This window comes from Struthio camelus, chromosome 22, assembly GCF_040807025.1.
Source record: "Struthio camelus isolate bStrCam1 chromosome 22, bStrCam1.hap1, whole genome shotgun sequence".
In the NCBI taxonomy this organism is placed as follows: Eukaryota; Metazoa; Chordata; class Aves; order Struthioniformes; family Struthionidae; genus Struthio; species Struthio camelus.
Window position 1 is genome coordinate 4,794,371 of NC_090963.1, and position 26,522 is coordinate 4,820,892.

Genomic DNA, 26,522 nt, shown 5'->3' on the forward strand with positions numbered 1-26,522 from the left:
CGTGATTTGAGAAATAGCGCTAGACGCAGAAAATCACAGAGATAGGTAAACGCAGAGATTCTCCACCGGTGACAGCTGGCAGGGGTGAGTTAAAGCAGCCTGCCTTACACAAGAGCCTGCTTTGAACAGAAGTGATACTGAGCCAAAAACCTGGATAGAGCAGATGCTAAAGAAGCATCCAGCAGCTCAGCAAGAGCTTTGCATAATCGTGAGCGCGGAGCGGGCAGCTGCAGGTAATACCACAGGGCTAGTTTTCTGCATGTCGCTAGGAGTGCTTAAGTGTTTGTGTCCAGTAGCCACAGCAAAGACAGCACGCAGCATAACACTGGAAAATATGGAGTCTTTACTCGGGAAAGCAATTTGAGTAGTTTCAGCAGCAGCTGAAGAGAGCTAGGCACAGAATTCATGCCGCTTGCCTGTGCTCCTGGCATTTCTGAAACCCGCAATATCAGAGTTAACTCATTACCATGAGCTAAGCCCAACTCCTTCCCTGAAAAACCATCTGTACCCTAGCAGGTAGAAAAAGGCACTACAGTCCACTGTGGAATCACTCTTTCTTCTCTTAAACGCATGCTTTATATCTTTCTGCCTTCATCACCAGATATAGTGTATTGCTACTGCCGCATGAACATGGACCACATCAGCAGCTGTAGCTACCCCATGCCTTTCCCTCTGTAAGTGCAGCCCCTGTCTCTGCATGTTGTCCTTTCTCTGTAGCATGGACACAGCGTCTGGAGAGTGCTCCCTATAACTAAGTCTATCCTCATTTTCATTGCAGGGCACGTTAGAGACTTCAGAGCTAGTTCCTCAGAGCTGGAAGCAAACACCACTTGCTAGGACCTCTGACCAGCCTCTCCAATCACACCTTTCCCACCTGGGACTCTAAAATGAGAGCTTTGATACAATTCAGACAGGCAACTGAACTAGAAATGTTTCTTCTAAGCTTATTATGGTTTAGCTTAAGTCACTTAGAAACCAGATTAATTCAAGAGAGAAATAAGCCCCTTTTTAAGCCTAGTAAGAGCATCCAGACAGGAGTTTGCAGTTAATTAAGGTGATGCTGTTTGCTACTGTGACTAGGAAGGAGGAACAGTCACCGTCTCGGGAAGCTACAACGCTCGCGAGCAGTAGGCAGCATCCCCTTCGCACACACCTGTCCTGCCCCAGCTCTCCCCACGGCCCACACCTGCAGAAACTGCTCTTCGGAGACTCCCTGGAAAGAAATACACTCAATTCGCGCACTAAAGTTTGCCTTGCCAGCAAAGACAAGAAAGAAGCAGAGGAAGTAGTAGAAGCATTTCACATAGCTCATGTAACGACCGGATCACTTGCTAGGCCTAGCCGTAAATTACTTACGCCTTCACCAAGTGACAATCCAGGGTGCTCTCAGGGCTGATACTACACTTCCCTTTAATGGCAGGACCTTGCAAACGATCCTCTCTTCAACTTCCCATGCAATCTGCACTGCTTTTACCTAGCTCTGGCCACAGAAGGAAAAAACTTGGAGGTTGGAACCTCTTCTCTGCCTCGTAACAGTCCAAAGTGTCAGGGGGAGCTCAGCGTAAAATGCTCAAAGTAGAAGCAAAAAATCATGGGAAAGTTTTAAAGACTGATTTTTGATTTTCTTTAATAGAAACGACAGCCAACAATTACCACTGAAAGGTGAATTAAACAAACACAATTTCATTTCAGAAAGCACAGACAAAAATCTGTAATCAAAACCAGAACTTCAGTAGGTATTCTGAGAAACAGGAAAGCTGCTAAGATCAATTCTTTCCTACAAACCATTTCTACTCCAACATTTCCCAACCAATTATGTAAATAATAATAATAAAAAAAAAAAGCAAGCCAGCTCCAAACAACCTATGTCCCACCCCTCAAGCTTCTCGGGGAGAGCAACAAAGGAAGAGCAGAAGTTGTCCACAACTCCCGTCGAGTAAGGCAGGACCAAGGAACGGAAACTCATTTCCCTTATTCCAAGGGGAAAAATCTTGAAAAGAACCAGACAACATACCTCCCCAGCCCTTCCCCGCTCTCAAAACCCAGCTAAATCCCTCCAAAAAGCTTACCCAGCCTGGTACAGAAACCGCCGCCTCCCGCCGCCAGCCTGGCAGAGCCTCACTGCAGGGCTGGCTGGGGAAGAAGCAGCTCTTTCAGGTGGAAACTATTTCCTTCCTCTGTCTCAGCCTCGTTCAGCCCTGGCTTGCCCCCAAACTTCTGGGTCAAGCAGCCTGTTTGCACAGCCCTTCCCCGTTCCCCGTGGGGCTCAGGGCACACCACCACAGCCTCGGCGATGGCAGCCGCACTGGGGTGGACATAGTGCATTTTGCCTGTGTTTGTCACCGAGGCTGCTGGCAGCAGTGGCTTTGGTTTTAAAAATGCCGGTAAATTTAAGGTGGCCAGCACTGCAGAGAGGTGAAGGGGTGGGGGGTGGTCTATGGTTTGGGGGTTTTTTGAACATCAGCATGAATACACTGTGCCCTGAAGAGGGAAGTTCCTGTACCAGCAGGGGAGAGGCAGCAGAGACTCGGGTGCCACTTGATTCATTTTCTAGCCCTTAGAGACCTTGTACGTCCTGAGTGGGGTAACAGTGGCGGCACAAAGGGGAATGGGATCGTCACGATGCCTCTGCGCTCCAGAGAAACTGTGGCACTTCGCTGCTTAGGGGGGGTCACAGAAACATGGGGACCGAGGTGAGGGGACCTCTGGGCTTTGCTGCCACAGCCTCACCTGCTGTCATCCGCGGTGCCGTCGGGTCTGCGGGAGGGGAAAGGGCACGCTCTGCGTCGAGCCCCCGAGATGGCCGCAGGAGAGCCCTGGGCTGCGGAGCACCTTCCTGGACACACGTCTGGTGCCTGCACCCAGAACCCGGCATCCTTCCTTCCCTCAGGAGCTAACTCATAGCCACGAGCATCGCTGGCCCCAGGTGTGCAAATGCCCCCAGCCCCGCTATTGCGATGGCAATAAGCACTAGTTTTGGGGGTGTTCGGGGCGATGGGGACGTACTTGCTTACGCAGGCCACGAGAGCCCTCCAAGCACCTTTGGAAAGCTGAGCAGCACTGCAGCCCCCCTGCCATCCACTACACGCCTGCCAGAGGGGCCGGGAAAACGCACAACGTTGCCTCCGGAGTGTGTGCATGCGTGTGCCCTGTAACGTCCGTCAGCTGCGCCTCTCCGTCGGGCTGGTACTTCCGCCTGCCTTTTTTCTGCATATTCTCTCCAGATCAGAGTGTGTTTACATGCCTTTGTTTTCAATAATAGCAAAGAGAATGAAAACTTATTCCCACAAGTAAAAGGAAGTACACACAAACGTAAAGAAACTGGATATTTAATATCCCTTTCGTTCAAGTGTATTTAAAAAAAAAAATACATTTTTGTACTTGCTTGTAATATTCTGTCTCTCTTAACTAAAGGGATTTTTCTTGGGTTTCTCTCACTATTTAGCTGCCCAATCCTACTACACGCAAGCCAAGTCCCTGCGAGTGAGTGATGTGCAGTGACTGACCTTCCTCGCTGCCGTGCGCGATTGGCCGGGGCCGAGACAAGCGCCAGCACCGCACGCTGCACCGCGCAGCGCTCGCCGCGGGGAACGGCGCCGCCGCACACGGCCAGGAAAAAATTGTCCTGGAAATAGCACGGTAGAGCTTCTCGTTTGTATCACTTTTAATAGTTCCTACTTAAATTCACACTCAGGGCAAGGCTGACAATCAACACGTAGCAAAAGGAACAAAATAGCGGGCGACCAGGTACCGACGCAGCCGGAGGACTCCATCAGGTGACAGGTTTTCACGGCAGTTCCCCTCCCGCTGCCCCGTCGAGGGGCTGCCAGGAGGGAAGAGCCACGGGGCTGGGAGAAGCATTGCCAGCCAGGGATGTGGCAAAGCGAAGTGTCCTGCCATACGCTGGGCTTATTTCTCGGCGTTGCTTCAAACCACAGCAAGGCTTCAGGGGGAAATCGATTGGGTTTCCCTTCTGAATTACAATTTTTAGGGAGATGGGTCGCGTCGTAGCAAAATTTGGGGTTGAAAATTATTGTCCTGTAGGTTTTTCTAAACACTGCGTAAGAGACAACTAGCCATTTTCTGGATGAGGGATTTGTTTTTGTTTTCCCCTCCAAACGGGTGATCGTTGTTATTTTACGCGTACCGCAAACCCGCGGAAGGGAAGGGAAGGGAACACGCACATTTCAGTCACCTGTGTTCTGGACATTAAGCTGGGACACGTTTTCCTTCACAAAACCGCTTGTCCCCTAGTCCAAAACGCCCTGGAGAGATGCTAACGACACTGAACAACCACATCAGCCTCCCGTTAAAAGAGAAAGAGAAATTAAATAACCCACCGAGGCTCCGACATGCCACCGGGTCGCTGGCGCAGCGGGGCTGCCCAGGCGACATCTGAGCAAGCACAGCCTCCGCTGGGGGGCTTTTTGGAGCAAAGCCCCAGCCCCCCCCCCAGGAGGTGCGGAGCCTCCGCGGCGCCCCCAGCACCCTTACCGGCCAGCAGCTCACCCCAGAAAAATCTTAATTTACCTGGAAATGAAAACCATTTCCTTGGCAGCAGGATAAAGGCAAAGCGAGCGGGGAGCAGGGGTGGCGGCTGGTGTTCCTCGCCGGAGCGCGGAGGAGGAAGAGCTCAGCGAGGCGCTGGAGGCAGCTTGCAGGCGGGGGGGGCCTCTTAGGAGGGAACAAAGAAAAATATCCTGAAAGTGATTCACACCTGGAGACCCTGAAGGAATCACGCTGATGGTGCAGCTGGTTCTCCAAGCGGCGGGGGGGGGGGAAACCTCTTTCGCTTGGCTGGGGCTGAGTTTGCGGCGGGCGCGCCTGGAAGGATGGGGCCCCTTCCCCAGATGGGAGTTAAATGGATGTTAATCCCCGTCTTACCTGTCTCTTTGCGGGGGGGGGGGAAGGCGTTTCTACAATTCGTTTTTTGGGACACAAGCGTTTCCTGGAAGCTCTGCCCGCGGCGGCAGCAGCCCCCGCCGCGCCCCGGTGGCTGGGTCAGGTCGGGCCGGGCCGGGCCGGGGCCTGGCGCTGCCCCCCCGGGGGCCACGCTCAGTGACCATGACAGCCCGCCACGGGGACGTGTTTATTTACACCGCGCGAAGTCAGAGGGGACGGAGAAAAGTCACATGTTTCGAGCGGAGTGGGGGGACGCTTACAGGAAATTCGCCTTTTCCTCTCTCTTTTTTTTTTTTTTTTAAAGTTTAAAAAGCCCCGGCGCTCCTAGAGGCGGTGGGGGGCGGCGCAGAGGTCCCCCTCCTCCAGGACGTCCACCTCGTCCTCGGGGTCCTGCAGCAGGAAGGGGCCGGGGGGACCCTTGCGGGGCTCGGCGGCGGCCGCCTCGGGCAGCTCGGGCTCGGGGGAGCTCTGCTCCCGGCTCTCCTCGCCGCCCGGGTGCTTGGGGTCGTCTTGGCTTTTCCTCAGCTGCTTTTTGTGCTTCATCCGCCGGTTCTGGAACCAGGTTTTCACCTGGGAGAGGTGGGGGGAAAGAACGGGATAAAATAGAATAGAAAGTAGAATAAAATAGAAAATAAAATAGAAAATGAAATAGACAAAAATAAATAATGGAAAACGAAATAGAACAAATAAATAATGGAAAATAAAATAGAAAATGAAAATTGAAAATAAAATAGAAAATAAATGAAACGGATGGCTGCCCGGGGTGGGGGACAGGCCCCGGAGCCCCGTCGGCGGTGGGATGGCGCTGGCCCCTGCTCGCCGCGGCGGGCCCTGCCCGGTACCTGGGTCTCGGAGAGGCTGAGGGCCGTGGCCAGCTCCACCCGCTCGGGGGTGGAGAGGTAGCGCTGGATCTCAAACCTCTTCTCCAGGCCGGAGAGCTGCGAGTCGGAGAAGACGGTGCGAGCTTTGCGGCGGCGGCAGTGCTTCCCGGGCAGCTCGGCGTGAGCGTGGTGCTGGAAGAGGGCTGGCACCGGCACTCCTGCAGCGGGGACACACGGCAGAGCCCCGGCATGCGGCTGCCACCCGCCGGCAGCCCCCGCTCCCCCCCCCCCGCCCCGGAGCGGGGCAGCGGTGCCCGCAGCCGGGCCGGGGTCTGCGCTGGACGCGGCGCTGAGTTTTCCCCCCCTGCCTCTGCCTTTTTGTTGCTGTTATCATGTGTTTAGTTATTTATGAGGTCGTTTATGTCTGTTTGGTTTTTTGGGGTGGAGGGCAGTCCTTTCGCATGGGGCTTTGCGAAGCGTTCCGCCCCACGCAGCACCCACGCGAGGCGAGGCGAGGCGGCCTTCCCAGCGCGGCCGGCGGAGGCACGGCTGGTACAGAAGTAGTCACCCGCCGCGCAAGTCAGCGAAAAGGGAATGAAGGCAGCAAAACGGCGGAGCCCCGACAGAGGCCGGCGGGAGAGCGGGCAGGGCGAGAGGAGCGCGGCCGCTCTTCCTCCCTGCTCGGCCCCCAGAAAAGGCGCTGGGAAACTTGGAAGAGCCGCTTGGAAGAGCCCCAGGGCCCGGGGCTCCCGCCGGGCAGCGGTGAAGCGGCGTCCGCGCCGCATCAGCCACAGCCCCGGCCCTGCTGCTGGAGGTGGAAAAGCGAATCCGTCAGGGACGTCAAACAGTGCAAGGAAAAAAGAAATGTTACTCTACCCCTTCTACCAAAAAAAAAAAATTATATATAATAATAATAATAATAATAATAATAATAATAATAATAATAATAATAATAATAAAGTTTGATTTTTTCCGTACAAACATGGAAAGGGAAATCCTGCCGTGGCTGGGCTCAAGATCTCGGGTGACCGGGTAAATAACAGTGGCCTCCGAGCGGAACCCGCTCGGGAACATGCACCGGAGCCGCGGCGCGGCGAGTGTCCGGCCCCACGCGAGGACCTGGGGCTCCGGCATTGCGTCCCGCCGCCTGCCAGCGGGCGCAGACCCACGCGGGACGGCGCCGGCTGGCTTCACCCGTGGCCGTGTCAGTGCAGGGCGCAGAGACGCGCCCGCGGCTTAACGGGTGCTGGGCTGATAGTGCCGGAGCGCGCCCCACGCGGGGCTGTGACCTCTTCTCCCCGCTCCGTTTCCCACCTGGACGCCTCCTGGCCCCCAAATCTCCAGGCTCTGGCTGCAGAGAGCGCGGGGCAGCCCTGCACTTACCCGAGGCGGTGAGGAAGTAGGGGTGATGGTGCTCCGGCTTGTGCAGGGCAGGGTGCGGGTGCGGCGCCAGGATGGTCGGGGTTGGCATCAGGGGGTACCCATAGTCCAAGAGAGGGACGCGGGAGGCTAAGGAGCCGGCGAAGTGCTCGGGGGGCACCTCCCGCAAAGGCTTGGGCTTGTGGAGCAAAATATCCTCAATGAAGAAGGAGGTGGGCCGCGGCGCCGAGGCAGGGTGCACGGGCGAGGTGAAGTTGAGGTTCATTTCGGGTGCACCCCTCCCCGGCAGGCAGCGGGGAAGGGAGCGAGCCGGGCTGCGGGCTCGCCGCCGAAGCAGGGCTGGCGGCCGGCTGCACCTCCCGGGGAAGAATAAATAAATAAGTAAGTAAATAAATAAATAAATAAGTTTTTTTTTTTTAATCAAAGCAAAATAATAGCGGTAATAATAATAATGATGATGATGATGATAATGATGATGATGATAAAGCCCCCAGCCGCAAACAGACCGAAACAGCCACGCCGTCGGGAAGAGCCGGGGGATGCGAGGCGGGTGGGTTGGGGCTGCGCGGGGAGATGCGCGCCTTTGAGGCGCCGTGGGAAAGGGGCTCTCCAGCGAGCCAATCGCCATCGGGCGGGCGGGGGCACGGGGCCCCGCGGGCCACCCAAATTACCGCGGCGGCGCGGAAGGGGCCGCGCTGCCGTCCCGGCCACGCGGTTCCCACGCGCCCGGCAGCCTCCTACGCTGCGCGCCTCCCCGAGCAGCGCCCCGAGGCTTCAGCCCCCCGCGGGAGCGGGTTTTTTTCCCCCCCCCCTTGTCATTTTCCACAACATAAGTTTGTTTGTTTGTTTTTAAACAACTAACATATTGGGAAAAAAGATTACTTGCCCTTTCCCGACTTGTCTCACACTTCATACCTAACTTGTCCCCCTGCACCAGCCCCTGCAGGCAGCTTGCGCCTTTGGACTAGGGTTATTACCGCGCTGGGGTTTTGTTCCCATCCATTCCCCGCTCAGTATTGTGCTAACACTTCTTCTTCTTCTTCTTCTTCTTCTTTTTTTTTTTTTTGGTCTTTCCTGTGTTTATCTTTTTTTTTTTCCTAATCTGTAACATTCATTTCCCCGGAGTCAATTTGCTAAAATGAGGGTGATATACCACATCATAGCCGAGATAATTTCGGTTCGCATCTCAGAAAATTGCTCTAATTATTGATGTTAAACTCAGGGAAATTAAAAGAAGGCACTTCTCCTTCATCTCCTGATTTTAAGCTCTAATTTGTTGAAATCGAGTTGTCATCACAATTCCAATCACTACCGTTAATAGTAAAAGTGTTCTAATAGAGCCAGAATTCTCGCAACCCATGCTATTAGATAATTAGGAAAGATGTTAGAAAGGCAAGTGCTAATCCTTGGGCACACGGACAGCATTTCCATCTGATCCAGCAGGTAGAACAAATTAATTACCAGAATCAATTAGTCCTAAAAGTACAGTTCTCCAGAAAGTGTAAGCCATGTCTTCCATATGGATGAGCTGGTAAATGGTAAATAGATGAGAAAACCTTTAAAAGAATAGAAATGGCAATCGTCCTGTCTTAATGAATCTGGAACTCGAAGCGCACGAGTTTTCTAATGTTACCTGCTATTCTGCGCGGCGGCGGCGGGCGCGTCTCGTTAGCGCGTAATTAAGCGTGTATGTGCAGTGCGCACGTATGTGCAGGCACAGACACGCCAGGACCAGCGCACGCCATCCGCAGGAGGGTACGGATTTGGGCAACAGGCCATCACCCCACTCCTGGTCACCACAAAGGGAGAGGGTCAGTTCGTGTCCAGCTCTACTTTTGAGGAGAAAAAACCCAAACAAACACAAGAGAGTTGTAACGCTGCTGGTATCTAATGCAACAGACACAGCTGGCGCGTCTCCTTTATCAGTTGCGCTCGGGCCGGAGCTCATAAACTGAGGTACCAGGGAGCTCTATATGTCGCCAGGTAAATCTGTAGGAGTATTTTTCCCAGGCAGACGCGCGGTGGACGTTACCGCCCGCACACCCTTGGCACACGAGTGTCGCCCAGCCGCGGGCGCGCACCGCCGCGCCTTGCGCTCCGCAGCGCGCGTATGCAGGTGCCAGTGCGATACCGAGGCAGGGGCACTTATATGTGAGCTTATCGAAGGGAGGGAGCTGCAGGAAAGGCTGGCGGCAGCCCGCGGGGAGGCTGTGCGCGCTGCGCGCTGGCCGGCGGAGGCAGCGCCCCCGCGGAGCCGCCTCTCCCCGCGCTGCCGGCAAAACTCCCGCTCTTTCTCCGCGGAGAGGGGAAAGAAAAAAAAAAAAGTCTGTTCCAGCGTCCCCTCCCGAAAGGCTCGTTTCTGCATCAGCCCAGGATTTTGGCCGCTGGTTTTAAACACGAACAGGCTGACAACTTTCTCCGAGGAGCAAATAAACGAGCAAATGAATTAACAGTGATGAAACGGGTGTAATGCCCAAATTGTTAGCGGAGGGAGCGCAGGCAGGGGCGGGTAAGCCGCTTGACTAGCCGTTTCATCAGCTGAGATTGCTTCTCAGGGAGGGCTGGAGCTTTACTCATCGGTGTCGCCTCTCTCTCTACATACGTGTATTTGAAGACGATCCGAAAGATTAAAGACGTGTTACCTCGGCCAGATCGGGTCCCAGCTTCAGGACTCAGCCAAGAGCTTATTGCGGGACAACCGCCTGGAGCGGGACTGCTCCTCGGAGCCCCTTTTTCCTTGGGGCGCAGCTGGGCAGGAGGGATGCGGGACGGTTTTATTAGCGCTTCCTTTGCAGCAGCAGCAGCGGCGGCGGCGGCGGCGGCGGCGGCGAAACCGGAGGCGAGACGGGGCAGCGCCGCTCCCCGAAGGCCCCCGGCCTCACGCCGCGGCTGATCCGCGGCCGCGCACGGAGCTGAGCCCCTGGCTGCGGGAAAGCCCCCCGAGAGGAAGGCACCCCCCAGCCGGCAGAGCACCCCTGCCCTGCAGCCCTCACCCCCGCCGATTTTGGAATTAACCGTTTTGTGGCTTTTTGCGCCGCAGCTTTTTTCTTTTTCTTTTTCTTTTTCTTTTTCTTTTTCTTTTTATTTTTCTTCTTCTTTTTATTTTTCTTCTTCTTTTTCTTCTTCTTTTTCTTCTTCTTTTTCTTCTTCTTTTTCTTCTTCTTTTTCTTCTTCTTTTTCTTCTTCTTTTTCTTCTTCTTTTTCTTCTTCTTTTTCTTCTTCTTTTTCTTCTTCTTTTTCTTCTTCTTTTTCTTCTTCTTTTTCTTCTTCTTCTTCTTCTTCTTCTTCTTTTTCTTCTTCTTTTTCTTCTTCTTCTTCTTCTTCTTTTTCTTCTTCTTTTTCTTCTTCTTTTTCTTCTTCTTCTTCTTCTTCTTCTTCTTTTTCTTCTTCTTTTTCTTCTTCTTCTTCTTCTTCTTTTTCTTCTTCTTCTTCTTCTTCTTTTTCTTCTTCTTCTTCTTTTTCTTCTTCTTTTTCTTCTTCTTCTTCTTCTTCTTTGCCCGGCCGCCCGTGGCGGGGCCTCTCACTTACTTTTTCCCCTTCTGGGCCGGTTTTTGCAGCCCCCCGGGAGCCAGCCCCGCTATTGCACGTTAGCTCTTTCTCCTCGGAACTGGCTGTCCAGCCAGGTGAGCAAACCCGGCTGTTCCTACATATGTTTCATGCCCACGCCCAACCCCGTTTGCTGTCAAATTTGCGGGTGATTCAGCTCCGCAAGGGGACACTCCGTGACCTCCCTCAAACCGAGCATGGCCCCCGGTCGAGGTGGTCCTGCCGCTTTTCCCCCGGTTTGCCAGAAAATGCCGCAGGGCTGCGGAGAGGCTGCGGGCTGGGGGCAGCTCCAGGAGGGAAGCCGAGGGGCCCCGCGGGGTGCGCGCTCCTCTCTCCCCCGTATACCTATGGACGCACAGACATTTCATAATTTAATAACATATATAATGCACATGTGCTTCACTTGTGTATTACCAAACTCCAGTTGCCGTTACTTGCACGGCTGAGGTTATTTGAAGGTATTACAGGGAACTTTTTTCCGGGAAAAGATAAATTTATTTATGACTTAAAACCTGGGGGAGGGGGGTCATTTGAAAGGTTGGTGTAGCTACATTGGCGTTGATGTACATATGGTAGCTTTATTTCAGTGTGACGCATTAGGGATAAATTTGGTGCAGTTTAAAAACATAGGCACTTACCTTCCTGTGGCTTTTGAAGAGGTAAGGCAGCCTGGCAGCCCAGCCTTTTCATGCTTTTCAAGACAAATCCACTCAAAAAGGAAGGGTTAAATTAAAACCAGACAGCCTTGATATGATCAAAATGGGAGCCTGGCTGCAGGAAAGAGGTCTGAAGAGCTCAGTTTGAGTAGCCACGCACATAACATACAGAGAGGTCTTTTGAACACAAAGCATGGCTTAATGGAGACCGCTCCATGCATGATGCTTCAGTCAAAACCGCGCACGAAACTCGAGGTGTGGGGTACCTCTGCCCGCACAGTCACTCGGCGCTGCTCACAAGAGTGGAAAACACTTCTGCTTTTCATTGCAGCAGCCCAGAACGGGGTGCTTTCCCCATTTACATCCCGACTGTCTTGCTCTGCGGGTCTTCGAGCCTGTCTCACCTGGAGTCCAGCCCTGCCTTCGCACAGTTCTGCAAAATCTCACTGTGGAGATTCAGGGCTCTCAGGAGCAACGATATTATGTTCATTAATAGAGATCTCATCTCTCAACTGACCTGCAATAGCTCAGTATGCCCACGTATCCGACGAGCAGTGCAAAGAGAAGGGCTAAAGGCAGTGGTGGGAAGCCTCTTCGATGCTAAGCTCTGCACTAGAGGCTTCTACAGGTGTTTTAGTGTTGTCATAGGTGACAGTTTAAGGTTGGCCACACCTCAGTATGCCTCAACACCAGCTCAAGTTTGAGGAGGGCTTGGTGAACCGGCTTTGAGGGCTTGGTGAACTGGCTTTGAGGTCAAATACTATCTAAAACATCAGGGCCTAGCAGGTGGGAAGGCAAAGAAAGTGTCAAAAAAGAGTTTACCTGAACATGTAGCAAGGGCTGATGGCAGCACTGGGAGCACACACCAGGTCCTGCAAGGCTCATAGCTCTTCCACCCCTTGGGCTTTCGCTGCCTCCAGGACCTGTCAGCCCACAGCCCACGGGCTGGCCCTCTTCCTGGCTTGTAGCTCCGAGTAGCAGAAGAAGATAGAATGAGAAATAAAAAGTAATAAATCAATTAATTTTATTGCAAGATAATAAACACTCGGATTAAAGCCAGGGTCTATATTGTTCTAACAGAATCACTGAACTTACCCACAAACAGGATCACGATGATTTCAGGGCTACGGCTGTAGGTAAAAAGCAGAAGGAAGGATAGAAGTGTTCCTGATGCAGGACAAACACATGAAGAAGTAATGGAGACCCGATGGCACTTTTGAGGCTTGTATCACTATCAATAGTTGGAAAAATTGGAGGGAAGAGAAGGGAGGTGGCATCTATAAGGGGGGAAAAAAATCTTTTAAAGAGTAAAAGCTTAGTCTATAACTTCCTTACACAGCTCCCATACCCACACAGGCTCAGGGGTTTTGTTCCTAAATCCATAATTTTGTCTCAGTACTGAAAGTTTGCCCCATTATCTGATATTCCTGGATATTTTCTAGTACATTAAGGGAATGAAAACATGAGCATGGACGGATTTGGTTTAAAAACACTTCCCCTCAAAAAGTGACTCATTAACAAAGACCTAGGATCTTCCTAATTACCGAAAATTTGTATTCAACATTTGGTTTTTCAGCAGGGTCATTTTTGCTGCTCCAAAATGCAGCATCATTCACTTCCCCCCCCCCCCCCCGGCCCTTTTTTTTGAATGAGGTAGAAATTGGGAGGCTTAGATGTTTCCTTGGGACCTGCTGTTCAATTAGTCTTCTCTTCATCTGATTACATATCAATTCTCCTTCTGCAGTGTGGCCAACCTATGGGCACTGCTTACTCCCTCGAGGCCTAGGTGATTATTTCACCCAAGACCATCTGTACTTTGGGATCTCGGCTGATCCTTTGCTCTCAAAAAATCCATTCTTGCTGCTGTAGTCATTGCTTTGCCATTGCCTTTAGCATATTACTGCCCATTCTTTTTCCTTCATGCCAGCTGTTTAAAGACCATCTGGGCAACGCAACTTTTTGACTCATTTTTTTGCAGTAAAGATTCAGAATCTCCCTTGTTCCTCACATTTCATGATGTATGAAGCTTGCATGCCCTTGCCTTTAAGCTTCTGGGCAGGATAATCCTCCTTTTCCCTTTCTTACCCATGCAACCTTTATTTTACTCCCATTGTATTCCTAGGCTTTGCTGTGTTTTTCCTCTGATTATTTGTCATGTGCTTTCTGCAGCTCTGAGTTCCTCATGAAAACCTCACAGGCCTTTTCCGCCTAAAGAAATACTTTGAATATATAAACCCTGATTCTGCTCTCATATTGGCATGAGGCAGCAGTAACTTATATAAAACTAATGGAGCATATAAAACTAAATGACGCAAATACTTCAATTCTGTTCAGTTCCACTCTTGACTTTCCAACTTTAAAGTGTCTCATTTTGAAGCCTTAAAAAATAAAAAGCGCACAAATGATGCGCTTCAAGGTCAGAGGAAGCTATTATGACCACCGTCTGACCTCCTGAATCACACAAGCCAGACTTTCATCCAATAACTCTCATATCAAACTCAAACTAACAAACAAACCTAGGCAGCCTGTGCAATAAGAACACCGATTTTCTAACTTTGTGTTTTATCCAGCATAAGATATACACAGGAAATACATGTCTATAGAAGAGGGTGGATTAGCAGCTTTCTCTTGTCTCTTCGTCTCTAGCAAGCATCTCCACCATTCTGTATTTATATTTTGGTTAGCTCCCCGAAAATATATGGTTGTTTACAAACTCTACACTAAGCTTTTGTAAAATCTTCCGTTAAAAGTTCAGTCTTCACTAAACAACTGAATTTGTAAATCACATAGGACAAATCTCAACATATTGACTTTGTTTTTCCTTCGAGTTTCAATCTGCAGATTGTCATACCATCTGATGATGATACACAAGACGTATACAAATACCACGTATTACATACATCTCTCACACCGTAGGTGTCACGGGCATAGTGACAGCCGCAAAACTGATGCTGTCTTAGCCAATCATTTTGTTAAAAGAAAAGAAATCATTCTTTACTGAAAGATAATTAAACCTTTTTCTTTCGTGTTTGCTCCAACTAGATCGCAAAACTTGTTGGACCTGGTTTACAAAAAAGATAACCTTTTTGATGATCAAAGGAAGAGATTGGTTCCATTACTTGCATTAGTCGGGGTTGTCTGTGCTGTGGCCTTCAGAATAAAGGGAGAAATGTACTTTAGAAAGATCTGAGTAACACACTTTACTGGAAACATTTTTGTATTATATTGCTTCTTGACTGTTTCAGCTTACTCTGTATCTGTGCACTTTATTTTAAGCACTCCAGAAGTGGATGACAGGTCTGAGGGAAAAAAATAGAATCTAGTCAGCATCTAGCAAATGCATCTTCAAATAATGCTTTAAAACTGGGAATTACATTTTGAAATGGCATTTTGTACATTTCCTAGGATGAGGTATTCAAATGGCGATTTGATGTAACGTAATAGTGTCTGATGCTAAAAACACTTTCTCACTTCTGTCAATATTATTTTTAACTGGAAATGTTAAAATGCCCTAGGCCGTCTGAAACAAGTAATGATGCCGATGGGCACTTCATAATAAGTAAGCAAGATATTTGCGTTTTTTTTCCACACTTCAAGAAATAAACTCCTTGTATTTAATCTAGTGATATTTGATCCAGCCTGGGTCTTTCTTGCTCATTCTGATACTTGATTTTAAAATGATTCCCTATAAAAACAACGAAGCTTATCCACCGCTAACTCTCCTCTGTCTCCTTGCCATGGTAAGTTCTAACACAGCGGCCAGTTTCAATCAATCACATTCGTCGGGTAAGTAGCAGTCTCAAACGTACACTTTTCCGAAAACTTTTGTACATGCGTGGCCAAATGGAAGAGAGTAACTTGGGTATCGCAGTGAGAGTTGAAGCTGGGCGATCAGCGCGTGCCGGCGGGCGCTGGGCCACCACCGGCCTCTCCGCCTCCCGAAGGCAGCCCGCCTCGCTCCGCTCCGCGCGGAGCGCAAGCACGCCCGCAGCCGCTGGCTCGTGGGAAGGTGACGCGGGGATTATAACGCTATCGAGCGTAGGCGGGAGAAAACCCGTCGACTTAAAAGCAGAGCGTGGTTGGAAGAAATCGGGTGTCCCCTTGCAGTCGTTTCCCTCTGCAGCCAAAGAAGAAAGCCGGGAGGGCTGAGACGCGGCAAGAGCCGCGGGGTGAATGAGCTAGCCACGCTGCTGCACCCCGCTGGGGTTCCCAGCCCCCCAGGTGGGAGCCAGCAGAGACGCCCGAGAGGGACGCTGCCTAAACGTGGGCCGCTAAGGCAGCTAACAGGCTCCCTCTGGAGTCACTGGAGGAAGCGAGGCTCCTCTGGGGGCTGCAGGAGGTACGGCCAAGTCCTACCCAGGCCAGCCCTGTGGCGCCCGCCTTAATAACGCACCCGCCCGTGATAAAGTCTCCAGGTGCTTCTATGGGAGCAATGGTAACTTTCCGACAAAGCTAACTGGGCTGCAGGATCAGGCTTGCTTTCTTGTACGCGTGTCAAAGATCTCCATAAATGGGCTGAACACGTTCCAGTTAACAAAAGGACTTAACTATTACAAGTTTTTCAAGACTTCCCCATTTTGAAGAAAAACCATCAAATACAGAGTTTGGCATTTTTTTGAGAACAGCACTAATACGATGGGCAAACTGCGCTGACCTAGAAACATGTCATGATTTTTTGCTTAGGAGAGACAGGAAGTTTTTTGTTTTTGCTCTTGATTTGCCTTCCACTTAGTTAGCATTTTCTGTATTTAGTTGTATTGTGTCCTATTTCGTGAACGCGTCGTATGTTCTTCAAAGCTAACGTTGGAATGATCGATGCAAAGTAATCACAAGCTGCACCAATGCGAAGAGACTAGGCGTCCTCTCCCAAATCTGTTTTTGTTTCCTGGTGACTTCAGGGGGGGTCAAGCTTTGCCTCCATCAGCCTACAGCCGTCTTTGCAAATTAGTTTCCCATTGGCTATTTTACATGAAAAATGAAACCTAGAAGTCCAACAGGTCAAGAGCCATAATCGTCAAGGGAAGAAAACAGCAGTGCAATTATGGGAAACAATGTATCATAAAAAATACCCTGGAAGAAAAAGGAATATTTTTAGAATATTATAAGCTTGTGCATCTTTCTTACAGGGTCCCGTATAGGAGAGATGTGTGGGTGTGTACGTGTGTGGGTGTGTGTGCGCGCTTGTGTGTGCATCTTTGTCCAACTGAGAACAGTACTTGAGTTTCGAAATAAATAAAAAAAGGAGAATTTTCTAGTTTGTATCCTCTGACAAATGCAATTTCCCTCCCAACACACATTAAATTCATTTAGGCTAGTGCATTTTTAATAGACATTATTCATCTATTACCTTAATGAGCTTGTGGTGAAAGCATATTGCCTCCCAATTTTAACAAAAGCAGTCTAATATCGCCGCAGCTTTTTCCCCTTTTGCCTTCTAAGGCAGCAGCATGGAGGAGGAAAGGAAAAAAAAAGCTATAGAGACAGATAAGGTTTTTATTCTGTGTCACAACACTACATTAAGAATAAAACCTTCCACTTAAACACTTAAATGAAAACATCGAGAAACTAATTTACCATTTGTAACCACATGATTTAAGTAGGAGCAGCTTTAATTTTCTTCCCATTTTCCTCATATTCAATGTGAGCCCACATTAGATTTCACTGGCTCAAATCACAACACTTAAAGCCACTTTCATTTTCTTTTTGATTAAATAATTGAAATTCCTGTCACTGCCTGCACTTTACTAGCACACAAATTTTATGTGTAAAGATAAATACTCTTTCTTTCTCCCTTCCCTGGCTGTGGGCTTCTTTTTTTTTTTTTTTTGTTAGTTTAATCTTAAAAGCAGGCAAGGTTTAGTTTATTGATGGTTCCATAAAATGGATCAGTACTCCATTCACCTATTTCGTGGAATTACACCGCTCCCATTAAGTGATTGTTTGGAGAAATTATGGGAAGCCATCTTCTCTAATTTAGCTGTCATCGTTGTAAGGTTATTGCTATCCAATCCTAAAAGGACAGGAAGCCTAGTTGCTCGTGTGCTGGTCCCTCTCCCACCTGCGCATCCATTAATGCCTGAAGCCTTGATTTTTATTTAAGTATTTGTTTCAATTAGGGTAACAAGTTTTATTAATGTTCCCTAATAAGTTAGCCTGACAAAATTCTAGACACTTTACATTACGGTTCGGTGAATGGCGCGGTCAATACGAAGCGGCAATTGGCACGGTCTGTAATGAGCACTTGGACTCAAATGCGACTTCTGGCTTACAGGAGAAATACCTGCAAGACTCACCGTGAAGCTGCCGCCTAATACGTCTTGCAGGCAAGGCAGAAGGCCCTTTCTGTTTTTTTCGCTTTTCGCGTTGAACAGCAAGAGGGAATTAGGACCCTTTTAAAATGCGCCTCTAACGGATGCTACACCCCGGCGAGCACTTTGCCCAGGCTGACGGCAGCTCGCTCGCTCTGTCTCACCTGGGCTTGGGCCGCGAGGGTGGAGGGTGGCCAGGGAGGGCGGAGGTGCAGGGCCACGGCAGTCTCAGTCATCCTGGGCTTAGGTCTCATTTCTGGATTGGACTTCAGAGTGAGCGATTCTTCCCGAGTCACTTAGGGCTGGGTCCTTCAAAGGGTGTAGGGGTCTAAGTCTGGTTGACTGCATTTAGATGCTCCAAGGATTGGCACGCCTTGGTGTCTCTGCGCTTCAGCTCCTCAGGTAGGAAGCTGGGATCACAAAGCCCCTCTTGCTCTTATATTTGCCATGACTGTGAGCCGTTCAAAGCAGGACTGTCTTGGCACTGAACGCAGTAGGATCCTGACGAGTCCTGGGGTAAGATCCTCTTAAGACCCATGAGCAACGAGGGATCTCATAGATGCTCCGTGCTTTTCAGAACCAGCCTCATGATTAAACTCCCAACATATTTTCACGGCTCCTTAGTGCAGGAGATCTGACACAAAATAATAGAGGGTGCCTGAAGACCACAGCAAGAAGACTTGCAAAAGACACGTACGCAAATGTAGAGAGATTCTGTGCACGTCCTGAGCCCCTTATTGCTTCCTTTAAATGACAAAGGCTCCAGACTGAGCAAGGATCTCTGTGGGTACTTGGCGTGGCATCCCTTAGAGGGCCCGTGGAAGCAGTCTGAGGAGACGGAGCCTAGCTGGATCCGTACGAGGACCTGCTATTTGAAGTCTATTTTCCCAAGGAATCAGGTTTACGTGATCAGGAGGTTATTGTCCGGTCGCGAAGGATGTAGGAAAGGAGCGAGGCTATTGCTGTAATGAGGGATAGGGGATGTAGACATAAATGGATAAGGAATTTGGCTTCCTGAAACAACTGGCTTCCATAAGCAATACACATAATTTCTCAGCCAGAGCCATTTTGCCTTTGTATCACTGCGAGTTCTCTCCTAATCTGACACTTCAATTTTTCCTGGGCAATGCTTACAAAGTCTAGAGGCCTTTACAGCATGATGCGGGAGCAGCAGCTACCATGAGGGGTCGTGAGGTGCAGGAAGATTTCTTCCTTTTCTGCAGCAGCAAGAATTAGAAGGGCAACGTCTGTCGCCTCCAGAGTGAGCTTTTCACTGATATGAAATAACACGGAGTATGGACAGGCACGACCTGAAATGGGAACGTTGCGGAGGTACCTGCTCTCACACAGCTGAGCATAACATGAGCTCTCTGCGTTTAAAAACAACACCAAGAACAAGGGTGCCTCTGCGGTGGTTATAAATGAAGAGCGACATTAGGGTGTGGGTCTAAAGAGGGTGAGATCGTAACACTGGAAAAGATTAAAGAAAACGTAATATAAAACTGCCCAAATGATACTGCAGCCGCGCAAATAGCTTTGTATTAACTAGGCCTGGCAGCAGGTCGAGGGCGCATCTAGACCACCTCCTTGCCCCGAACGTGCCACCACGCCATCAGCGCTTCCCTGCCCAAACGGGGCCTGGCTGGTCATCTCCTCCGGGTTCCTGCTCCCATAATCGTCATCCTTTACGAACACGCTTCTTCCAGCGACTCGCCAGTTATGCCAACCCAGTCAGAAGTGTCATTCCTCAGCACATTGCAGCACGCGCCTGTCTTCTCAGAAGGGAGCGTCAGTATGTTTCTACAGTTCGTACAGAACAACAGTCCCACCGTGTCTTGTTTCCAGTGGCAGCCAAAGACTGACAGCTTTGAATGTTGCCTAAAGTTCTTTGAGAAAAGACTTGCGAGCCCCAAAGTGTGCCTGCGTCCTCCACCTGCACCTGCCGATCTAGTAAACGACACCACCTTTTGCTACCGACGCAGCCAAGCTTGCCTCATCTAACATCAGATAAAAGGAAAAAGCAACATTCTTTTCACATTATGTATCCATCCATTCCACACAATTTGGAGGCCTTCCTGATACTGCTGAATGTCCCATTTTCTAACGGAGAAACTTCCTCCAGAGGGAACGTTCCCATCAGTGTCTGCTAGGAAGTTAGGTCCAGAAGTCAGGGACCTTTCTGTGAATAAGTCCACGCAAGAGGTCAGCCACGGCTCTTAATTCTGAAAGGAAGACCACAAAACAGAAGAAAAACATCTTTGTTATTACCCCTCCGTCTCCCTCTAACTATTCACCCTAGGAGACATTGTTAACTTATAATAACTGTGCATGTCAGAATCAATTAGGCAACTCATAATAAAGCAGATGCTGCTATTGTGAAGACAATGCAGTGGAAGTATGGGCATAGGAAGGCCCTCAGTGCAGTCCGGGTTAAGCAGATATGATGCTAATTGAATTCTTGCTGGCAATTTTTCACCCCTAAATGAACACGAAAGAGAGGAATCTTAGAGTCTCATCTGCTCAGCTTGCGAACGGGAGAATGTTTTCAAGCCCAGCAAATGAGCAACCTAATCCACAAGGATGTTAGCAGGAGGGGTTTCTTAAAAAAGAAGAAGAAGAAGAAGAAGAAGAAGAAGAAGAAGAAGAAGAAGAAGAAGAAATCCAAACTCTGGGATATTGAACATGAGTTGTGTCCTGTTCTCAAAACAGCAGCAATAATCAGGGAGTTGCTTCTTTGATTTAAGCTTAAGGAACCGGACTATCTCCACGCTGCTGAAGGCGTGGGCTCTCCTCGTTCACCCAGCGGAGCAACAAGGCTTAGCTCCCCGCAGCTGGTACACCGCTCGCACCAATGGGACTTCAGCGATTAGGGAGGCTCTGACAGCATCAGTGTTTCAAATACAGCCAGAAGAACTTAATTGGATTTTGGACGCCTTAATTAACAACCGCTGTTCTCCATGTCCCTGCGCTGCTAAAGCCAAACCCACGAACCCGGGAGCACTTAAAACTCACAGTTTCTCCCCTCCTGCCTCGTAGGTCTCCTAGGAAGGGGGAAACACGGCTTCAAGCCACGAGGACTCCCGAGTTCTTCTGCGGGCTGGACCCTGAATTCCGAGGTTAAACCTGTTGGGTATTATTTTTTGGCTAACATCCTTGCTTTGTATTGCTTCTGACACAATAGAAGTGATTTCTCCACCTCGTATTCATCAATGAGCAATTAAGGCTCTTCTAGTAACCCTATACCAAGAAGGCCTTTTAAATTAAAATATTTTCCATTCGATTGTTAGCCGCTAAATGAAGATAGGGAAAAATAGGCTAATTACATCTATCCTAATTAAGCTCCTACAATAACCCATAATTACGCCCATATTTATCACCTTTGTGTTGGACACTTTAACCTGTGGTGGTTTGTAATTAGCATGGCTCTGGCGGGGACTGCAAGCTCACATCTTCTCTCTCCCCGTCCTCCTAGATTTTTGATTGAAAGTGTGGAAACAAACTCTCTGCTTGCGAAACTGTAATTGGGGTAATTTAGGAGGCGTTCCTATTAACAGCAAATGTGGGCTGTAGAGCTGGACCGTGTTTTAGCACACTAAGTGACTCTAAGTGTGCTTTATTAAAGGAAAACAGCAGCATCACTGCTAAGCAGCGCAAACGAACGTAGCCTTTTTTTTTTGGAGAGCCGAGAGACAGGGTTTCAGCTCAGCTCGATAGCTGGGCCTCTGGCTGACCCGGCTTCGCAAGGCCCTGGTACACCGCGCCGTGCCTCAGTTTCCCCATCAGCAGCAAGGAGACGCACCAGCAGCTCAGGACAAAGGCTCCAGCCTCCCCGGGCAGCCCACGCCGTGTTCACCCCCTTCCCCCCCGCACCGGACGCGCGCCCCGATGGAGAGGCTCGCGTTCCCCGACGGCAACAAGGGGCCTTTCGGCTCCCCAGCCCGACTCGGGCTCCCCTGCGCTGCGCAGCACCGTTGGTTCCCCTTTCCCCAACTTCTGTCGCTCTTTTATAAAACCTTCTCCAGCCTTAAAGCGTCGGCCGAGGACGGGCCAGCGGCGCCGGGGGGGCTGCTGTGTGCCCGCTCGCGGCTCCCTCGCGCCGACCGCACAGTGTTTCAGCTTGTTTCTGCAGCAAGGGGAGAGCCAAAAAAAAAAAAAGAAAGAAAAAAAACCCCTCACAGCAGGCACACGGTAACCCAGAACAGTATCTGGGCAAGGAGCTAAATCCTCAAATCCCCAAACCCCAGAAACCCCAGGAAATGGCTGAAACGGAGCAGCCTGAACGAAGCGTCGGCCCCCCGCGCCACCCCGCGCTTTGAGGAAGGCGGGTTCGCAGCTACGTCCCTTCTCCCGGCGGCTGGGGCACCCCAGCTGCAAGCCCTCCTGGCGCCGGCACGGAAGGACTTTCTCCGGGGCCGAGGGCGCCTGCCTTCACGGGGGTGCAACTAGATCCAAAGGGGAAAACCCTCTCCCCGCCGCATTTTTGCGGAGCGCTTGGGAGAGCGACGCGTCCGCTTGGCACCCTCTGGTGCCCCACGGAGCCCCAGCGCAGAGGTTTCCCCCCCCGCCCCGCTTGCAGCCCCCGGGGCCGCATCCCCCCGCCAAGCAGGTCCCCGCAGCCCCCCGCGCCCCGAGGGGTCCCGCGGTCCAAAGCTGCGAGGCGGCTGCTTTGGGATAAAGACGACTGCTCCGTGGCTTTCTGGACCGAGAAACCCTCCTGCGAGAGACGGGGAGGTGGGAGGCGGCGTGGGCACTCTGCCTGTCCCACCCTGCCCGGCCGGAAGAATAAAGCGTATAAAGCGCCCGCGATCTGCAGCCGTAGGGAGGCAGCAAATGGGTTCAAACAGCAAATTGTCACCTGCTAATAAAAACACGCCTTTCCGTCCAGGCAATGGTCGCCTTTTGCGGGCGAAGTTGTGAGTCTGCCCCACAGTCTTCTGCCACAGAGATGTGAGCAGAAACCAGCCATGCCGTAACGCCCGTTAGTTGCGAAGAAGTTTATTAAAAAAGGAAAAGAAAAATGAGGAGTGTAATCTTTGCACTAAACACCACCTTTGTGGAAAGCAGCCTTTATGGAAATATCTAGAGGAAGGAAAAAAATTGTTTAAGTCATGTCATTTTGCTGCTCTAAAATAAAGGGCACCCAGCGCTGCCCACACTTATGAGGCCATTCAGAGCCGATTTATTGCTTGAGGCCACAGAGACAAAATCAAGCCATTACAACCTCTTAAAAGCTTTCTTGCAACAAACTAAAAATATCCATTGCTGACAGATGCAAGCTGTCAATAAGGAATTTAAGAACTCAGTATGAAGAGTGGAAAGAGCGCAAAGTCTTGATAAACATCTCAAATTGGGTCTTACTCAGTGGGAAACAAGTAGTTTATAGTGGTAATTGTAAAGGGCATTTTACATTGAATCAATTAAATGAAAATCTTTTAAACCCTTTTTAAAAAGAGACCTTTTTAAGTTAACAGGTGATTTTAATTGGAACCATGGGACTTGCGTCACGGGAGGTGGGTTGGGTTTTTTGTTGAGATTTTTTTTGGAAGCGTTCTATATAGGGGAAAATCGATACACTTCCATCAGCATTTGAACTCCTAGAGTCTTGCAAGCTGAATAGTTAAACTAAGCAAGAATTAGAGTTTGCTCTGCTTTGCAAGGCGTTTTCTAGCAATTAAATGTGTCTCCATCATGGCTCCTTAATTATGAAAGATGCAGGAGAATTTGTCAAGGCTGAGTTACCTTTTCTCTCACGAGATACTCCAGGAGAATTATTCTTAGTCCGAATCCTTGTCAGAACCTACCATAAAAATAGCATACATTTCTTAGAGACAAATTACCTTCAGAGAAGATGTCAAACATCCCAGCTGACACCATCAAAAGCAATAATTGCATGTGAACAGCATTTTACTTTTAAATTCCTTTTCTTACTTCTTCACGGGCCTAAAGCCTGCTCTGGAAAATTACTAGCAGACAAGCAATTGCCTGCCAGCCCAAGGGACTGAAGACATGAGCAATGATCCTTCCCTCAGAAGCAAATGCCACCTTCAGCCACTGCCTTTAAGAGCCGGTGAATTCCTCCGGTTCCCATTGCTCCGTACTTCAGCCAAGCAGGCACCGTTTGCCCTGCGGAGCTACAAGGTGGGATCCGGAAACACCCATTATTTACCTAGAAGTAGGCTAGAGAAAAACATGGGAAGGCGTGACATGTTCCCTAGGTGAAGACTTGGGATGGGCTGTCTGGGGATCCGCACTTCCTCGCCGGTAAACTCGGAGCTTCAGTCTCCGAGCCTTGTCTCCTCAAAGGCACAGGCAAACAGCTGCGGTGTCTAGTCGGAATAAGGAGACGTGAGATCTACGGGCACGCAAAGAGCTCCTGAAGGGAAGGGCGGTTTGCAGACCTGCAGGGACGCTACAACGGGGATGGCAGAGAAGGCACTAAACGCATCAGACAACCTACCTTTGGATTTTTTCAAAACAGTTGAATGAAAACTCATCTTTTGACAAAAAACAAAAACAAAACAAAAAACCCAAACCTTTGATGCTGCTCCCTCTTGCTAGCTTTAAACGGGTGCTGCCCATGAATTCAAACACGTCCATTAGAGCACCAACAGAGGGACCGACGTCGGAGCCGGAGGCTGCTCGGCGGGGAGCGCCGGTGCATTACCAAAGCAGCAAACTCCTCTCGCAGCCAGGCCCGGAGCTGGCAGAGGGACACTCACCTCCTCTAATGACTTCCACTGGCCAAACAGATGTTCTTGGGGGAAAGCATGCGTTTGCTTCCTCGCTCCGGGTGGAAGAAAGGAGTCAAAGGGGAATTGAGACGTTCCCCAGGGGAATACACAGGAGAGAGCCAAGACAGCTCGGGTTGCCAGGCAGAGCCGGCCGTGTTGACACAGCGAGAGCGTTACCAGCTCTTGGGATTTTTTTGTGATCTCTGCAAGAAACAACGGGTTGCCTAAAGCCCCAGCTCCCGGGGTTGCATTGTCTCTAAAAAATAAAAATGTCCGGATCTCTAAAGGAAGCGCTTAGGCCTTGTAGGTGTGGAAAAAAGCCTGGAAAAATAACCTGTTTCAGTGCAGGGATTTCAAGGGAGGGCAAGAAAGAGAACGTATTGGGATGCTGCTTGACTCCCAGCATGGTCAAGCCGAGCATTAGGGATGGGGCACCCAGCAGCGTCCCCGCCGTTCCCCTTTTCCCTGAGCTTCAGGAGTGCAAAAAGAGGTCAGCAAGGCAGAAACGTAGATACTGCTCCTCAGAAGTGCCCAGGCCACAGGAAGCCCGAAAGCCCCAGCAAGCGTCAAGTCAGCAAGTATCTCCTGCCAGCTCATCCCCACCGAGCTGAGGTCTCGTCTCTTAAGTGACCGAGAGCTTGCAGTCTTCAGAGGCAGATTTAGCAAGGGCTAAAGCCTTTGGATGGATGTCAGAAGTCCCCGTCTGCCTGCCGGGAACCGTGCCTGGGCACCACTATCCCCGTCGCGGGGAGGGCAGCTGAGGCGGGAAGGGTCTTCCCAGCCCTCTGCCGGAGGAGTCCACCCCCGAGGAGTGAGGCTGGGACCAGCCCCGGCACCCACCAACAAACCGGTGGGTAACTGTGCTACCTCAGGAAGCTCATAAATACCGATCACGTCCCGCCAGGACAGGCTGGGGAAACCAAGGCACAGTCGGCGAGTGGCTCCACGGAGGCGGTGATCTAGATGCCACGTCTTCAGCGTGGCACCCACCCTTCCTCCGTGGGATTGATGTGCTTCTGCCGGGCACTAAGTGATTAGTCTGTGGCTTTGCTGAATGTAAACTTACGGAGCAGGAGATCCAATCATAAGCACAACTCCAATTCTGCTGCAGTCCTATTTGAAAGGGTAAGTGTTCTGCATTTTTTTTCACGCTTGCAACAATCTAGACAAATAGGCTTTTAAATTAAGCAGTGATTTGGAATATAAGTGAGTGCATTTAAGCTGCTAAGAGATGGAAAGATCCTAATGGCTGAAATATTTGTCATATCACAAATAAACTGACTGTATCGGGAGCTACTAATATAACTAATTTTTACCAAATCCTTCACTGCTCTGTGACAGAAAATGAGGTCAGCATAGGTTGAGGCAACATAAAATGAGCAGCTGCCAGAAGGCGGCACAGAATACTGATAAAGGACTCTGCAGGAACTGTATTGCCTGCCCACAGAAAAAGGGAATCGGTTGGTTCAAATTAAGATATAGCTTTTCCAGAGCATCCAGGGTTTTAATGAAAAGGTGCCAACGAATACATGCTTTCAACGGATCTTGAATACAAATGCATACCAAGAGACTTCCTCAAAGCCTCCCTGCCCTCCTGGACCAGATTTCACCCGGCTTTTCCACCTTCTAATTAGGAGGTCAGTGGCATTTTTGAGAGGTACTTGGGTGTGAGAGGAAGCAGAAGTGTGCCCTGGGATAGCTGATGAGAATCCCTGGGATTTTACGGTTCCTTTGATTCCTGTGGAGCTTTCCAGTTGAGGAGCTCGAGCAGGAATTAAACCTTGGCTTAATCTCCGATTTGCAAGGAGGGAAACTGAAATGAAGAGGAGTTAAGAGGGCTTGACCCGCCTTTATGGAAAAACCAGCCCAAAGCGCACAGGGATAGTGCCTGGCAGTGCCAGGAGTGGCTCTTGCACCTTTAGATTCAGACACCAAGAGCAAGTCCCCCAAACCATCCCGTTTCTGCCATGCCCCCGTGCGGTCCGTTGTTGCCCGCTACACGGATATACGGCGTGCTCTAAGCCGCCTCGATCCTCATTCGGCAAATCCAGGGGAACAGAGTCGAACTCGCTGTGTCAGAAGAGCAGCGACAGCCTGTGTTTTGCCGGTGTTTTGCCGGTGTTTTGCCTGTCGAGCTTCCAAGGCTGCCTCAGACATCTGAGACCAAGAGGGATGCAT

General features: G+C 50.2%; 1 protein-coding gene across 1 annotated transcript; it reads right to left on the reverse strand.

Annotated features, from left to right (window-relative positions):
* Positions 1-5,226: 5,226 nt before the first annotated feature.
* Positions 5,227-7,368, reverse strand: BSX (brain specific homeobox). The gene is made up of 3 exons (XM_068916431.1): positions 7,107-7,368; positions 5,745-5,941; positions 5,227-5,472 (listed from the first exon to the last, which is right to left on the reverse strand). Exons 1-3 carry the CDS (start codon positions 7,366-7,368, stop codon positions 5,227-5,229), a joined length of 705 nt encoding a protein of 234 aa, XP_068772532.1.
* Between the last annotated feature and the right edge of the window lie 19,154 nt (positions 7,369-26,522).

Bases quoted from the DNA above. Each gene is read 5' to 3' on its own strand.
- BSX (XM_068916431.1), bottom strand. From the start codon at position 7,368: ATGAACCTCAACTTCACCTCGCCCGTGCACCCTGCCTCGGCGCCGCGG. The intron at 5,942-7,106 runs GTAAGTGCAGGG...TCCCCGCTGCAG, and splicing joins CTACTTCCTCACCGCCTCGG to GAGTGCCGGTGCCAGCCCTC. The intron at 5,473-5,744 runs GTACCGGGCAGG...CACCTCTCCCAG, and splicing joins TCAGCCTCTCCGAGACCCAG to GTGAAAACCTGGTTCCAGAA.